General features: G+C 44.3%; 1 protein-coding gene across 3 annotated transcripts in view; it reads left to right on the top strand.

The window, feature by feature from the left end:
• The window catches only part of CARMIL1 (capping protein regulator and myosin 1 linker 1), a 317,501-nt gene that overhangs the window by 105,765 nt on the left and 194,703 nt on the right, over nt 1-17,033 (top strand). For all 3 annotated transcript variants that reach the window (XM_065884857.1, XM_065884856.1, XM_065884855.1), the window contains exon 3: nt 16,211-16,261. In XM_065884857.1, the coding sequence (XP_065740929.1) occupies nt 16,211-16,261 (51 nt within the window). The remainder of the gene's footprint in view (nt 1-16,210; nt 16,262-17,033) is intronic.

Here is a 17,033-nt window from a genome sequence, read left to right as displayed (position 1 = left end):
CTAAACACGGGGCTGCAACAAAGAGGTGATTGGGACCTCAGTGGAGCTGTGGGGACAGAAGCCAATTTTGAACAGTAGAGTGAATTTGAGGCAGAAAAATGAAGACATGAGGTGCAGATCCTTTTTTGAGAAGTTGGGCTCAGAGGAAGGAGGGAGTTAGATGGAGCTACAAGAGGGGTGAAGAATCCAGGATACAGATCTAGATCTTGGGATCTCTCTATCTGGATATTTACATATGGAATGGAAGGCATAGTTAGTCACTTAAAGTTCCTGCAAAGGTGGGCAGGATATAATCCAGAGCCCAGGTGAGGGGGTGGGCATTTACCTCCAGCACGGCAGAAGAAGAGGAAGATGAGAGGACAGATGTAGCCGCAGGGGCAGGCAGGTGTGGAGGGTTGGGGTGGGATGGTCAGCGGTACCATTCTGATGAAGTCTGTGTACTCAGTGGCGTAGGAGTGAAGTCGTTTTCCCAGATGCAGGAAGCGAAATCAACTCGTGGGTTAGACCTGTTCTCCAGCTGCACTTGGCAGACGCCACTGCAAACCTGGAATAGGTGGCTGGGTGGGTTCATCCAGGGTTGAGGTTTTTCTCTGTGGGCGTAATGGAAGGATAGGGCACACAGGCCGAAGGTATTAACAGTGGAGGAATGATGTCGGTGGGGTTTTAGTGGGATGAAGATGGGCTGGGGGGATGTAGGATGGTCAGTGACCTGGCAGGGTCAGGGCGCAAGTAACAGAGCGGCAGGCCCCGCTGAGGAGAGGGAAGGAAGCTGCATGTGCTTCGCAAGCTGTAATGTGTGTATACGTCACCGGGGGGTCCTATTAAACGGCAGGGTCTGATGCAGTGGGTCTGGGAGTGGGGCCGCAGATTCTGCATTTCTAACAAGCTCCTAAGTGACGCCAGCCCCTCTGGCCCATGGGTCACACTGAAGGAGAAATTAGAAGGTTGTGGTCAGAGAGTGGGATGCATGAATTAGGAATCGTAGAGCAGATAGACAGCACGGCCCAGGGAATGACTAAGGGGACCAAAAGGTCAAAGAATGAGAAGGCCACCTGATCACTGAGTCTTGCCGATGCATGACAATGATGCTAACGCATACTGTTGGCAACACTGTTCTAAGCACCTTGTGTATATCCTCACAACGGTCCCCAGTGAGGTATGTATGATGATCCCTTATTTTACAGATGAGAAAGAGAGACACAGGGAGGCCATTCTCCACATCACCCACGCTTGTGAGTGGCAGAGTCAGGATTCAAACTGGGACAGTAAAACTCCAGTACATCTCCAGAGTCCAGTGCCCTTATGTGAATGGATGCATTACTGACCTCTGATCTCAGAAGTTGGAGAGGAGATGGTGTATAGAGACTTTTAGCCAGGTGTTAGCATCATCAGTGAATAAAGTTAGGGTGTCTAAGAGAGTGCTAGTGTTTTTACAAGTTATCTCATTTAATCCTCACAACTGTCATATAGAACTTATGCCATACCCATTTTACAGGTAAGAAAATTAAGACTCAGAGATTATATAATTGAAGTGGGGGAATTGGCAAGTGAATTCAAATTGGTCTGAGTCGAAAGCCCATTCTTTTTATTTATTTATTTATTTATACAGCAGGTTCTTATTATCTATTTTATACATATTAGTGTATATGTGTCAATCCCAATCTCCCAATTCATCACACACACACACACCCGCCCCCCGCCCCCCCCCCCCCCCCCCGTCACTTTCCCCCCTTGGTGTCCATACGTTTGTTCTCTACATTTGTGTCTCTGTTTCTGCCCTGCAGACTGGTTCATCTGTACCATTTTTCTAGGTTCCACATATATGCATTAATATACGATATTCATTTTTCTCTTTCTGACTTCACTCTGTACGAGTCTCTAGATCCATCCACATCTCTATAAATGACCCAATTTCGTTTCTTTTCCATTGTATATATGTACCACATCTTCTTTATCCACTTACCTGTCGATGGGCATTTAGGTTGCTTCCATGACTTGGCTATTGTAAACAGTGCTGCAATGAACATCGGGGTGCATGTGTCTTTTTTTTTTTTTTTTTTTTTTTTGCAGTACGCGGGCCTCTCACTGTTGTGGCCTCTCCCGTCGTGGAGCACAGGCTCCGGATGCGCAGGCTCAGCGGCCATGACTCACGGGCCCAGCTGCTCCGCGGCATGTGGGATCTTCCTGGACCGCGGCACAAACCCGTGTCCCCTGAATCGGCAGGCGGACTCTCAACCGCTGCACCACCAGGGAAGCCCAGCATGTGTCTTTTTGAATTATGGTTTTCTCTGGGTATATGCCCAGTAGTAGGATTGCTGGGTCATATGGTAATTCTGTTTTTAGTTTTTTCAGGAACCTCCATACTGTTCTCCATAGTGGCTGTGTCAATTTACATTCCCCACCAACAGTGCGGGAGGGTTCCCTTTTCTCCACACCCTCTCCAGCATTTGTTGTTTGTAGATTTTCTGATGATGCTCATTCTAAATGTGTGAGGTGATACCTCATTGTAGTTTTGATTTGCATTTCTCTAATAATTAGGGATGTTGAGCAGCTTTTCATGTGCTTCTTGGCCATCTGTATGTCTTCTTTGGAGAAATGTCTATTTAGGTCTCCTGCCCATTTTTTTGATTGGGTTGTTTGTTTTTTTAATATTGAGCTGCATGAGCTGTTTATATATTTTGGAGATTAATCCTTTGTCCGTTGTTTCATTTGCAAATATTTTCTCACATTCTGAGGGTTGTCTTTTCATCTTGTTTGTAGTTTCCTTTGCTTTGCCAAAGCTTTTAAGTTCCATTAGGTCCCATTTGTCTATTTTTGTTTTTATTTCCATTTCTCTAGGAGGCAGATCAAAAAAGATCTTTCTGTGATTTATGTCAAAGAGTGTTCTTCCTATGTTTTCCTCTAAGAGTTGTATAGTTGTCTGGTCTTACATTTAGGTCTTGAATCCATTTTGAGTTTATTTTTGTGTATGGTGTTAGGGAGTGTTCTAATTTCATTCTTTTACATGTAGCTGTCCAGTTTTCCCAGCACCACTTATTGAAGAGACTGTCTTCTCTCCACTGTATATCCTTGCCTCCTTTGTCATAGATTAGTTGACCATAAGTGTGTGGGTTTCTCTTTGGGCTTTCTATCCTGTTCCATTGATCTGTTTCTGTTTTTGTGCCAGTACCATATTGTCTTGATTACTGTAGCTTTGTAGTATACTCTGAAGTCAGGGAGTCTGATTCCTCCAGCTCCGTTTTTTCCCCTCAAGACTGCTTTGGCTATTCGGGGTCTTTTGTGTCTCCATACAAATTTTAAGATTTTTTGTTCTAGTTCTGTAAAAAAAAAAATGCCACTGGTAATTTGATAGAGATGGCATTGAATCTGTAGATTGCTTAGGGTAGTATAGTCATTTTCACAATATTGATTCTTCCCAACCAAGAACATGGTATATCTATGCATCTGTTTGTGTCATCTTTGATTTCTTTCATCAGTGTCTTGTAGTTTTCTGAGTACAGGTCTTTTACCTCCTTTGGTAGGTTTATTCCTAGGTATTTTATTCTTTTTGTTACAATGGTGAATGGGATTGTTTCCTTAATTTCTCTTTCAGATTTTTCATCATTAGTGTATAGGAATGCAAGAGATTTCTGTGCATTAATTTTGTATCCTGCAACTTTACCAAATTCATTGATTAGCTTTAGTAGTTTTCCGGTGACATCTTTTTCTTTTTAACATCTTTATTGGAGTATAATTGCTTTACAATGGTGTGTTAGTTTCTGCTTTATAACCAAGTGAGTCAGCTATACGTATACATATATCCCCATATCTCCTCCCTCTTGCGTCTCCCTCCCACCCTCCCTATCCCACCCCTCTAGGTGGTCACAAAGCACCGAGCTGATCTCTCTGTGCTATGTGGCTGCTTCCCACTAGCTAGCTATTTTACATGTGGTAGAGTATGTATGTCCATGCCTCTGGTGGCATCTTTAAGATTCTCTATGTATAGTAGCATGTCATCTGCAAACAGTGACAGTTTTACTTCTTCTTTTCCAGTTTGTATTCCTTTTATTTCTTTATCTTCTCTGATTGCCGTGGCTAGGACTTCCAAAACTATGTTAATAATAGTGATGAGACTGGACATCCTTGTCTTGTTCCTGATCTAAGAGGAAATGCTTTCAGCTCTTCACCATTGAGAATGATGTTTGCTGTGGGTTTGTCATATATGGCCTTTATTATGTTGAGGTAGGTCCCCTCTGTGCCCACTTTCTGGAGCGCTCTTATCATAAATGAGTGTTGAATTTTGTCTAAAGCTTTTTCTGCATCTATTGAGATGATCATATGGTTTTTCTTCTTCAGTTTGTTAATATGGTGTATCACATTGATTGATTTGCATATTTTGAAGAATCCTTGCATCCCTGGGATAAATCCCACTTGATCATGGTGTGTGATCCTTTTAATGTGCTGTTGGATTCTGTTTGCTAGTATTTTGTTGATGATTTTTACGTCTATATTAATCAGTGATATTGGTCTGTAATTTTCTTTTTTTGTAGTATCTTTGTCTGGTTTTGGTATCACGGTGATGGTGGCCTCGTAGAACGAATTTGGGAGTGTTACTTCCTCTGCAATTGTTTGGAAGAGTTTGAGAAGGATGGGTGTTAGGTCGTCTCTAAATGTTTGATAGAATTCACCTCTGAAGCCATCTGGTCGTGAACTTTTGTTTGTTGGAAGATATTTAATCACAATTTCATTACTTGTGATTGGTCAGTTCATATTTTCTATTTCTTCCTGTTCAGTCTTGGAAGGTTATACCTTTCTAAGAATTTGTCCGTTTCTTCCAGGTTGTCCATTTTATTGGCATAGAGTTGCTTGTAGTAGTCTCTTATGATGTAAAGCCCATTCTTTCTCTATACCGGGTTTCACTACATCCTCATCCAGACATGGAAATTCTTTTCTAATTCTCAGATAGGCTGTAGTTACTTTGCGAATAATCTCCCCCTGCACTGACTCAACCTACATCCTGGAGATGATGTGTCGAGAACAGAATTCAGGGCGGGAGACAGGGCATTTGGGCTTGTCTCTGTCCCTACCTAACAAGTGTGTACATGTCTCTGTAGGTCTCAGTTTTTTATCCCTATAGATCACTTTCAGAGCTGTATTCTTTGAGGCCAGTGACAATGACTTCTTTGATATTAATGTGTGCTCTAGGCTTAGCTCTTGATAGGTAATCTCCAATTCTTACACAAGGACAAATACTGTCTCCAAGTTAGAGGTGTGGATACTGCAGCCTCGAGATTTAAAGGAACTTGCCTATGACCAGTCTGCTCACAGAATGCCAAAGCTGGGATTTTGTTGTCTCCGAAGCTCATGTTCTTGCCATCCTACCACGCTGCCTCAACCTTCTTGTAGCCTCATGGCGGATCATGCTTATAGGTGCAGATGGTGCCATAAACCAGTTTTTATCAAACTCTCAAAATCTGGACCCACGGAAGAAATACATTTTATATTGACTTTGAGAAGCACCCGCCGCATATGGGCACACAGTCTTGCGCACACACACACGCATGCGTGTGTGCCATGAGCACACTGATATCTCTGAAACAGAAGTTTCATGAAACAATGCTCTGGTTTCTATTTGCAATGCACTTGATTTTCTTTTCACTTCCGTCTATTTTATTAATATGCTTGTTAAACTCTCCTGAATTGATTTAACCAGCCACCAATGGGCTGCAGCCCTCAGTTTGAAAATTATGTGCATACCTGGATTTCTCAATATAATCACTCCAAATCTTTTTTCTCCTTCTCTCCCTGTTTATCGTGGAATGTAATGAAGAATATCTCTCAATCTGATTTTTATGTAACAGTATTAAATCTAAGCCAATTCCCCCTACCATATGCCACCCACACTTCTGCAGAGTGGAGGAATATTTCATACATTTGCTCTGAGAGCAGGAAAGAAAATGTGAACTTTTTTCATTTGATGAAAATGATAATTAACAAAAGGTGAAGAATAAGGAAGTGACATTTGTGCCTCCTTGGCTTGAGAAGATGGGGATCTAAGGGCCCCCCTTGTAGGCTGACAAGTTGAAATAGTGTAGGTTGGGGAGGGACCACAGCATGAGAATTGTGATAAAAGATGAGTGAAACTTACTTCATGTTCCAGCTCTGCTGTAGAGCTGGTTAACTAATATTACCACTGAACTTGTCCAAGAACATGTGTTTATTGGACTCTTTTATGTGCCAGGTCTCGTTCTGTGTAACTATGTTATCTTAGTGGGCGTATCGTATACATGTTTTTACAGGTGGGGTGATTAAGGCATGGAGAAGCTAAGTAACCTGCCCCAGGTCACACAGCTAGTAGTGAGTGGTCTAGCGGGGGGTTCATACCCAGGCTTTCTGCCTCTGGAGCCCGTGGTCTTTGTCATTAAGCCGTAACTGTTACGTGTCTTTCCTTTCAGGTAATTCTCTGTGGTCTTTATTGGGTGCCATGCCCAGGATGGGGTTCTCGCTTCTGGGTTTTGAATCTTGAGAGGAATCATACTTGAAAGATACGTGGCTGAAGTCCATTCACTCCATCAGGGCAGCCAGAAGGGACTCCCCACTAGTTCTTCTCAAATCTGTAGGGTTGATTTCGTTTCTGTCCGTCTTGAGCTCTGGTTTTTAATGAAAAACATTAAAAAAAATTTTTTTTTATTATGAGAGCTACCCATTTCCTTTAAAAAATTTACTTGTGCTTAAATTCCATTGTTTGGAAAAAAAAAAAAGCAAGCCCTGATAAATGCAGAAAATTGTTTGACCCTTCCTGGTCTGTTTCCTCATCTATAAAATAAAGGAATTAGATATGCCTATCTCCAGATGCTTTTAACTTTGTGATTTTTTGCTAGAGTTAGGTTCTGGTAACTCATGACTTGTTCAAGAAGAGACTGGCTGGCCTTGTGTTAGGGAAGCACGAGAAGTTTTGTTAACTGGGTTAATGTGACCTTTACATTCATGTTGTATTTTTCTCTATTCTTTGAATGACTGTGATTCTACTGTTGGTGAATTCATTTAAAGCATAAATATGACAGTGATGACTAGCAGAGGTCCCTTTCCAAGTGTGCCCCACGCAGACCCATGAGACCCCAATGCTGCGAGGTCTGGGCAGAAACTCTGCCCCATGTAAGTGCCTTAGCCTGACCTTCCTGGACCTGTGGAGCTGGTTCTAGGTGTTGGGCTCATCTTTACTCTTAGCCTAAGAGGTGGTCCCATTCCAGGGATTATGGTCACGCCATTATTCTGCCTTTAAAAATATGTTATCATCATAGAATCAACGCATCTGGTTCCAGAGTTTTGTTTTGGCCAGTGCTTTGAAAAGAAGATCGGAAATGTTAGTGACATCAAGAAGAATTGATGTTGTTTGGAAGTAGTCACATGTTCATCCGTGGGGAAAAATTAGAAACATTTGTTTTCTTTCATGCTTTGATAAAACCTTACAATTTGCAGTAAAAGGACTGCAGGAAGAATGAAGCGATAGTGTCTGACAAGCTGTATGTAAACATTCCATTTCTGCATAATGGCATAAATAACCAGGTGAAAAGAAATGGATTCACACAGGTGTTAGAGTACAAAGACTTTCCCCCGAAACTAGATATCAGAAGACAAAAACCAAACTCCACTGACTCCCTTGCCCCCCCTGTTGAGGGAGCATCTGTCCTTCCGGGTAGCAGGGGCCCAAGAAGGAATTAATTCCTCTCAGCAAATATTTACTGGCGATTTGCCATTCTTGGCAGTCCATGCGAAGCAAAGAGAAGAGGGGTCCTAGAAATGGGACATTTCCACGGTGGGCCTGAGTCATGACCCAGAGTGCAGCAAGGTAAGTTAGACACCTATTCCAACCCCCTGATTTTACACTTGGGTGAATTGAGGTCCTCAGAGACAGTAACTTAGTCAGGTCACTTGGCCAGCTTGAGGCCAAACCCAGGCTAAATCCAATAACTCTGTTCTTAGTGTAATACTATAACGGACATGTATAATATTATTATAATATTGTAATATAAATAATAACAAACGCTAGCACTTTCCGTATATTCTTCTCAGCACTTTACACATGTTCACTTATTGACACACGTTAACTTATTTAACCCTCATGGCTCCATGAGGTGTACCTTGTTGCTCCCATTTTACAGAAGAGGAAACTGAGCCACTGAGAAGATTAAGTAGTTTGCCCCAAGTAAATAGTGAAGCTTGGAAGCCCAGGCAACCCGACCCCAGAATTTGTCCTCGAAACCACTATGCAAGGGGTCAGCAAACCTTTACTTTCTGTAAAGGACCAGATAGTAAATATTTTCGGCTTTGTGAGGCATAAAAATCTCTGTTGCATCTGCTCAGCTCTGCCTTCATAGTGTGAAAGCAGCTGGAGATGATCCATTAAACATGGTCGGGGCTGTGTCCCAGTAAAACTTTATTTATAAAAAACAGGTGGGGCTGGATTTGTAGTTTTCAGGACCTGCGCTGGACTATGCTGCCTCCTAGTGTGGTGATCCAGTTTTATAAGGGATTTGGGGCCAGAAATTGCACTAAAACGATGTGTTGTTTTGTATTCCTTTTGGGTGAAGGGTCGTGCTTTGGCCAGAGAGGGTGAAGGTCATCAGAGCTGTGTGCAGTGGGTTGTTACGAGGCTCAGAGCCAGAGGGGCTTCTTATTCTTCCTCAACTTTCTGGGTGACCTTGCACAAGTCCCTTAGCATCTGTCACTCGTAACTCTCCACGGTGGCGCTAACAGTCCTCGCCACCTGCCCCTCTGCCTCCCCAAAGCTTGTGTCTTGGATTAATGAGGTCTGGGGGTTTGGAAGAGGGGAAACGTATTAAATGGCACTCATCATTTAGTTTGCTTGCAAATTAGAGAGCATTTGGGTGATATAAGACCATTGGTCGAACGTTTGCCGTGAAGAGCCCAGTTTTACAGGAAAGGCGTTTTTGGTAATGTGCGGGAGAGAATGTGGATTTAGGGGCCGTGAATTTATGGATTGCCTGTGCAGCGGTAGGCTCTAGGTAATGGAGTCCTGTAAGAGGGTGAAACAGATACTTTTGTTTTTAGTAAGTGTGCCATGATAGGGTTCCGTGACCGACCTCATTTTGTATCATTTCCATAAGGAAATTTAGGCTTCTCTGTTAAGCTATGAGTCTTAACAGTAGGGAGGATTTTTTATAAATGTTTCCAAGTGAAATTTTGAAGTTAAAAGTTGAACCAAGAAGCCTCAAAGGGAACCAGGCTGCTGCTTGCATTTCAATGAAAGGGAGAGGAAATTCATTATAGAGGTTGAAAATGTGGTTTGCATGCTAAGACTCTTCTGGAAGAATGGGCCTCGCAGAGGAGGTGGGAGGGAAGTTCTAGCTTGCCCTTTGTTAAGGTTCCTTGGCTCAGCACAAATACTTCTTCTAATGCCCTCCACACACACACGCCCCCCGAACCCCCGTTTTTTTAAACTCTGCAAGAAAATTCTTCTCCTTCAAGGTTAAAGGTATATATATTGAACTGAAAATGCCAGCCTGGGAGATGTCTCAGAATCGTTGTTTCTGTTTTGCTGTTGTTTGTTTTGTTCTGTTGACAAAAGCCATTATTTAAAAATTCAATAGATGTTAGTCTTACTCTGGGAATCTAAATTTAAGGTGCTCTCACACCAATTATTTTGATATATTCAGCAGAGACGTCTGGGTGCTGGGCTAGGGCTTTATTGTGTATTTTACTTAAAACAACAGTATTAGATTAGTCCTGCACGGCAGTAGTAGTCTTGTTCTACAGGTGAGCAAACTGAGAAGTTAACTAACTCTGTCAGCGTTAAAGAGCTAGAAAGTGGCAGAGCCAGAATTGGAATCTGTCTTCCTGATTCCAAAACCCCGGCAAAGTAGGGCAACCAAGTGTTCCAGTTTCCGGGAGACAGGATTCTCAGAGCTAAAACTGGAAATGAAGATGTGATCACCCTGCAAGGAAGATGCTTGCTATCCCTAGCACCATGATAGTGCACACTACCGGGAAACACTTCCTGATAAATCAAAGAGGAGTTTTCCTGCGCGATTTCGCCCCTCACCTGCTAGAAGCCATGTGTGTGTGTGTGTGTGTGTGTAAGACCTCCAAGGCCCCAAATCCTAGGGCATCTTGGCCCCAAACAGGAAAGCTAGGAGATTGAGTTCTTTGGGGTTCTCAGCATGAATGTGGCCCCATTTATTGGCCCAGTTTGGGTTGATAAAACAAAAAGCACAGGCTTCCCTGGTGGCGCAGTGGTTGAGAGTCCACCTGCCGATGCAGGGGACACGGGTTCGTGCCCCGGTCCGGGAGGATCCCACATGCCGCGGAGCAGCTGGGCCCGTGAGCCGTGGCCACTGAGCCTGCGCGTCCGGAGACTGTGCTCCGCAACGGGAGAGGCCACAACAGTGAGAGGCCCGTGTACCGCAAAAAAACCCCCAAAACATAAAGCACAATTCTCGGAATGGTAGCATTCATAGTTTTGCACACTTGCTTCAAAACATTGCTGCGCTCTTGTGCTCACAAGTGGGCATGGTGTTGGAAAAGGCTCGGTCAGCATTGGAGAATTTGATCCCTTCGGCTCCATCCCCTTCAAGGCTTTCTAAGAACAGTCGTCATGCCTCTGGAGATCTGAGCTGATCACCAGAAGTGGGGACCCGCCAGCACAAAGCTTGTGCCTTTAAAGCCTGGGTGTGTCTCTTTTCAAACAGATGATTTTGGCCTGTGTCCAACTTCTGAAGGACACTGTGTACCTACGCGGCCTTCAAAATATTTCTAAAGAAAGGGAGTTGGCATGCAGGGCCACAGATTGTGAGTGCTGTTGTTGCCAGAGTGAAAGCAGAAGTGATCATTAGAACCTCATGTATCTACATATGGTCAAGAGATTGCTTTTTACTCGAAAGGTGAATCCGTGTGAACACCCTGGGCTTTTTTCCTCTCTTTTAAAAAATATATTGAGCCAGTTAATACCTTGTCAGTGGCCCCCAGAAACCCCCTGGTGACTTTCCAGGAGAGGGCAGATCAAGAGAAGTCAGGTAGGTCACCTGATGCCTTGGCTGCTTGTGGGAGACGTTATTCTCCAAAACGTGACACTTGTAAACGGGCGGAAAGGCCAGCCTGTTGCCTCGCTCTGGAGATTGCTGCCGTGTGGCAGTTATGTGGGCGCCTGTTTTGAGATTAGATTTTAGTAACTAGATTCGCCCAGGGGACCTCGTAATCACTTAATTACTGATGTGCTCGTTGTATAATAATGTCAAAAGGTGTCTTGTCATTTTTATTTCATGGTTTTTTCAAGTTTCTCTGTGACTATGTTCCAAATGAAATACTCTTTGAGAGCGCAGTATTTCTCCTGTGATGGGTGCCTGTTGTTTTGCAATGGGCATAAATAAGATACAAGCTCTCAGTGATTAGCAGAGAGAAAGCGCTCGGAAATGGGGGCAGAGTGAAGCGGGTGGGGGGCCAGAGGAGGGAAAAGAGAACGAGAAGATGGGTTGGGGCATGGTGGGGATAGCGGAGGCCGTAGCAGAGAGGAGGGTTTGGAGGGAGGGGTGGGGAACAGGCAAGGAGAGACACAGATAAGCTGAGAGATACACGTGTAGAATCAAGTAGACAGATCCAAATAGAGACTCACAGAGGTTAACCCGTGATCAGAGAGAGACAGAGACAGACAGCCACTGGTCTGGACAGACAGTAGAGACTGGTCCTTGTTCTTACGATATGCAAATATCCATCATCTTACTGATGACGCTTTTACCTGTTTGCTTCTTTCTGGCTTTAAAGCTCTATGACTCATCTGTGTTTGCATGTGTGCAGACTATTGAGGAAGCTGGTTCTTGGACAGGTGAGATTTGAGAGCCCTTATAAGTAATTAGCACAATCTCTGGGGCCAGACCATCTGGGTTCGAATCCCAGCTCTGCCACCTACTTGCTAGGTGACGTGGGCAAGTAATATACTCTCTGTGTGTCTCAGTTTCTTCTTCTTAAAATGAGATTAATAATAGTATCTAGCCCATAGGCTGCTGTGAGGATTAAAGGAGATGATGTATGCAAACCTATGAGAAAATGGTACCCAACATGTATTGACTGGTATTACTACTATGCTTGTAAAATGATCCTTGATGTTGTAGTACCAATTTTCCTTTGAGGGAATGTTCACAGAGCTAAACATATTTTTCTGACTACTGAAGAGGCTATGTGTTCCTGTCTGGGGCTTTTGGCATTGACCCTTATTGCCGTTTGAGGCAAGAGTGAAAAGGTAATACACTGGGAATAAGGAGTTGCCTCTTCTAGTCCAGCTCTGGCAAACTATCTGCAAGATGAGTTTCTTTGGATCTGCTCTCAGATTATAAACTCTAAGGGGGTCTTTCACTAGGTGATTGATATGGAGTCCTTTCTGGCATGTGAGTTTTATGATTTGACTCTGTGTAAAGGTTTTGTGGACTTAAGATTCTTGAAAAAATCAGGGATTGATCATACAAGTACCCCTGTAAGAAAGAAACATGTGTGCTGCCATTGTACCATTGACCCTTGAACAACATGCGTTTGAACTGCAGAGATCCACTTTTATGCATATATTTTTCAGTGGTAAAGACTATAGTACTTACTAGATGGTCTGTGGTTGGTTGAATCCTCTGATGTGGCCGAACTGGGGGTATGGAGGGCCCACTCTAAGTTATATGCAGACTAAGCCCCAAGTTGGTCAAGGGTCAACCATAGGTAAAGAGGTGAGGAGTCTGGCTTCCTATAGCCATGCTGGTCATCACGACTGTCAGCATTATTTCTTTCTTTTTCTTTTTTCCTTTTCCCCTGGAGGAGGAGCAGTGTTTGAAAGGATGCCACATCAAGATGTGCCGTGGAATGGAATATTATTCAGCGGTAAAACAATGAAATTGGCAGCAATGTGGATGGACCTAGAGAATATTATGCTTAGTGAAATAAGTCAGAGAAAGACAAATGCTGAATGATATCATTTAGATGTGGAATCTAAAAAGTAATACAAATGAATGTATATGCAAAACAGAAACCAATTCACAGATACAGACAGCAAACTTGTGGTTACCAGAGAGGAGGGGGAAGTGGGGAGGGACAAATTAGGGGTATGGGATTAGCAGATACAAATTACTGTATATAAAATACGCAACAAGTATGTACTGTATGGTACAGGGAGTTATACTCACCACCTTGTGATGATCGGTATGGAGTACAATCTGCAAAAATACTGAATCACTGTGCTGTACACCTGAAACTAACACAATTTTGTGAATCAACTAAACTTCAGTTAAAAAAAAATGTGGGCTTCCCTGGTGGCGCAGTGGTTGAGAGTCCGCCTGCCGATGCAGGGGACGCGGGTTCGTGCCCCGGTCCGGGAAGATCCCACATGCCGCAGAGCGGCTGGGCCCGTGAGCCATGGCCGCTGAGCCTGCGTGTCTGGAGCCTGTGCTCCGCAACGGGAGAGGCCACAACAGTGGGAGGCCCGCGTATTGCAAAAAAAAAAAAAAACACACACACACACAAAAAAAAAAATGTGCTGGGCTTCCCTGGTGGCACAGTGGTTGAGAGTCCGCCTGCCGATGCAGGGGACGCGGGTTCGTGCCTCGGTCCGGGAAGATCCCACATGCCGCAGAGTGGCTGGGCCCGTGAGCCATGGCCACTGAGCCTGCGCGACCGGAGCCTGTGCTCCGCAGCGGGAGAGGCCACGGCAGTGAGAGGCCCGCGAACCGCAAAAAAAAAAAAAAAAAAAAAAAAGTGCTGTGGGACAAGGTCTTAGTTCAGAGAAGGCAAATTTTTCATCCTTTAAGATGAGTCCTGATCTTGTAATTTAGTCACAGATAACCTGTTTGCCAGACCTAAGCAAATGAGAACACCGGCCACGCCTGTCTCTGGCCCCCTTTTATCTCCCTTTCTATTACTGTCAGGCCTCTTCTGACTGTCTGATGTTCACCACTGAACGCTGTATGTCTCACGCAACAAAACTGCCTCTTGCCTTTTCCCCAAAGGCAGCCAAACTCTACTTCCCTGGGTACTGCTGTCTTAGTCAAGGCTTGGCTAGTGTAGATGACTTGAAAAATTTAGCTCTCCGGGCCATTCTTGGATTTGAAAAGAGAATCTTTTAAACTACTGGAATGTTGAGGAAGATACTGTTTGAGCTGGGAGCTTTGTAAATCCCTTCCCAGTCACAGGTGGCCCTGGGCTCTCACCCTTCTACCCCAAATCTAACTGAACTGCCAGGGGCTAGAGACCAGGAGGCAAGATTGGGTTAGAATGTGTAAAGGTAGCCTAATGGTGAAGAGCATAGGCTTTGGAGTTGACAGACGTGAACCTTACTCCTGCCCTTGGGTTATATCACAGAATCTGTTTATTCATCTGTGAAAGGGGGGTAATAATGATAGAGAATATGGTTGTTGGGAAGCTTAAATGAATCAGTGTATCCAAGGATGTTTGCCCATTTATGGCCCATAGGGAACACTTGATAAATGGTAGCTACTACTCAGGGCTGGCTTCATGGGCATGTGACCTGTACAGGCGCACAGGGCACTGCTCTCAGAAGGGCCCTACGCTTGGGTAAATGCTTTCTGTCACTGTCTTTAAAATTCTTCATAATTTCTGAACAAAGGGCCCTGCAGTTTATGTAGCCAGTCCTGCCACTTCTGGGCTACAGTTGACCTCCACTCACTCATCTGACCCCACTTCTTACACACCTCTCCCCTCTCTATTGCTTGTTGCTCCCCCCCACCCCACCCCCCGTCTCTGAAGGGCCTGAGTAAAAAAAGTAAGGATCATTCCTTTGGGAAAAGAACTGTGGTTCATGGCCTAAGAATATTCAAATATAGATGTCTTTTGTTGACTCCACTTTTAGAAGTCACTTATTAATGGTCTTTTAGAGCACATCACCTCTAAAGTCAAGTAGCAAAAATGAACCCAGGTGGAAAAGGATCCCCTGAATAACTGTGATTGAAGGCATCTGGGTGGAAAGTCTTCAATGGGCCGTGCCCCTCTGTCTCTGCCTTCCCTTTGCTCGTTATCAGACTCTCCCAGTCAGTGCTGGGCTACCTCTCTTTACCATCTGTCTCATAAAGGGTCCTGACTTGAGTTATTCCCAATAGCAGTGACCTCTGATTATTCAAAGAAGAGTTATCTAGAAAATATACTGTTTCTGTTTAGAGTTGGGAGCCTAAAGAGAGGCACAGAGCAGGCTACAGGCACACCCGTGGACTCACCTTCTGTGTGTGAATGAACAGGATGAGCCCTGGCCAGAATCTGGATAAATCCTGTAGCAACTTGGGCCTCAGTGTCCTTGACTTATGATTTCTCAAGTTGTGTTCAGATCTAGCATTTTTAGACTAGCACATACGTATCATTTGCTAAATATCAACTTAGTGACAAGGAAGTTGTTTGGAAAATCAAAGACAGGTCTCCCGTCAGAACTTGAGAAGTGCTGGAGTCCGCCTTCTTTATTGCAAAGGCCCCCGAGGCCTGCCCGGACCTCCGGGTTGCAGAGTGGCACGTTTAGAGATTACGGTTGGTAGACTGGGATCTCTGCTCCAGGTAGGAACTAGGAGTTCAGCCTAGTTCCAGCCCCTTTGTATTCACAAGGGCCCCTGCTGGGCAAGAGGTGCCTATAGGCATATGGGACCCCATGGGCTATCTATATGTTCTTAGCTGAGAGCTGGAATTGATAAATGTTCTGTCTAGGACTGAGAGAGGCATAGCTGAGAAGCAAAGTCGGGGTTGACTTCTTGGGAGAGTAGCCTGTTTTGCTGCCTGTGTGTCATGGAACTGTTATCAGTTAGTGGACGGAGAACAGGAGGCAAGAGGGCAAACGTGGGTGGCGGTTGTAATTTGGAAAGTGCGAATGAGTACTTGACTTCTTCATTAAGTTTGCTGTTGATATAGTGAGGCTCCTCCTATGGATAAGATATCTGTATTTTAATATCTCAGACACCTGTCTTGCTTACTCAACTGGAGTAATCTGTGGCTCCTTTGGGCTGCTGACTGGTTGCTCGTCTTGAGATTTTGCAGGTGATTTGTTTGATACGGCCCTTCATACAGTGATTCTTAGAGTACAGCCAATAACCCGACAAGGCCAACAAGCCGTCCCAGGTCACTTATTCTTCTTACATGTCAGGAACCAAGCCTCTCGAGGCTTCAGTATCATTAAAGTCCTGCGGGTCACACCAAAGCCACCAGCTCACGTTTCGGTACTTATACTGATGCAGCTGCTTCTGTCTTACAGGTGCTTACATCATGCCGAGCCTTCCTTGTCACAGCACGAATCCCCACCAAGGTAAGTGTTGAAGTTTCCTCCTTCCAACACACACACACACACACACACACACACACACACACACACACACACTGCGAAACGCACTCGCTTCTCAGTTGTGTTCACTTATGATTTCAGCCAATGTGTCCAGAGTTCTCTTTGCACAACCTTATTTTCCTTCCTTCTCCCTAGAAAGTACCTAAACGTTTCGTCCTTTGTTCCCTCTCTGTGTTAAAGGCATCCCAAGAAAAGTGGCGAAGCATTTCATGTTCCGTATCCCCGAGGCTTGTGGATTTCAGTTATTTTTCTTTCTCAACTGGGGCAGGGTTTACACTTTCTTCAAGTCTAGTTCTTATTTCTTTGGGTCCAGTAACGGCCCATTTTTCTAAGGCTTTGACACGTGGGAAATAACCTTCATAACTCTACAGAGTGCATTACCGGGAACGTAGCCACCTAGCCCTCTTTCATGGGCAGACTCTGGTGTCGCCTATGAAAAATAACACGGTGCCACTTGGTTCCTTAAAAGATCTGACATTTTCCATCAGATGTCCTTTGTTATAGGGTGCAAATTAACATTTGAACTGATAGCTCAGGAATTAGGCATCATAATTGCTTCTTTCATTTTCTTTATGGTAACAGAAAGGTGTTGACTGATTTTATAGGATATGAACTCACCTGCCCACAGACCCAGGAAAATGGGGAAGGTTTGGGAGACGCTTTCAGCCTTGCTCCTATGTTTGCGCTGCAGTGTTATTTGCTCATTTTCTCGGTCCTTTCTTGCTTCTTAAAATTC

The sequence above is a fragment of the Phocoena phocoena genome, chromosome 10 (genome assembly GCF_963924675.1).
Source record: "Phocoena phocoena chromosome 10, mPhoPho1.1, whole genome shotgun sequence".
Taxonomy (NCBI): domain Eukaryota; kingdom Metazoa; phylum Chordata; class Mammalia; order Artiodactyla; family Phocoenidae; genus Phocoena; species Phocoena phocoena.
Note: the sequence above shows the minus strand (reverse complement) of the source record. Positions and strands in the feature narration are given on the sequence as shown.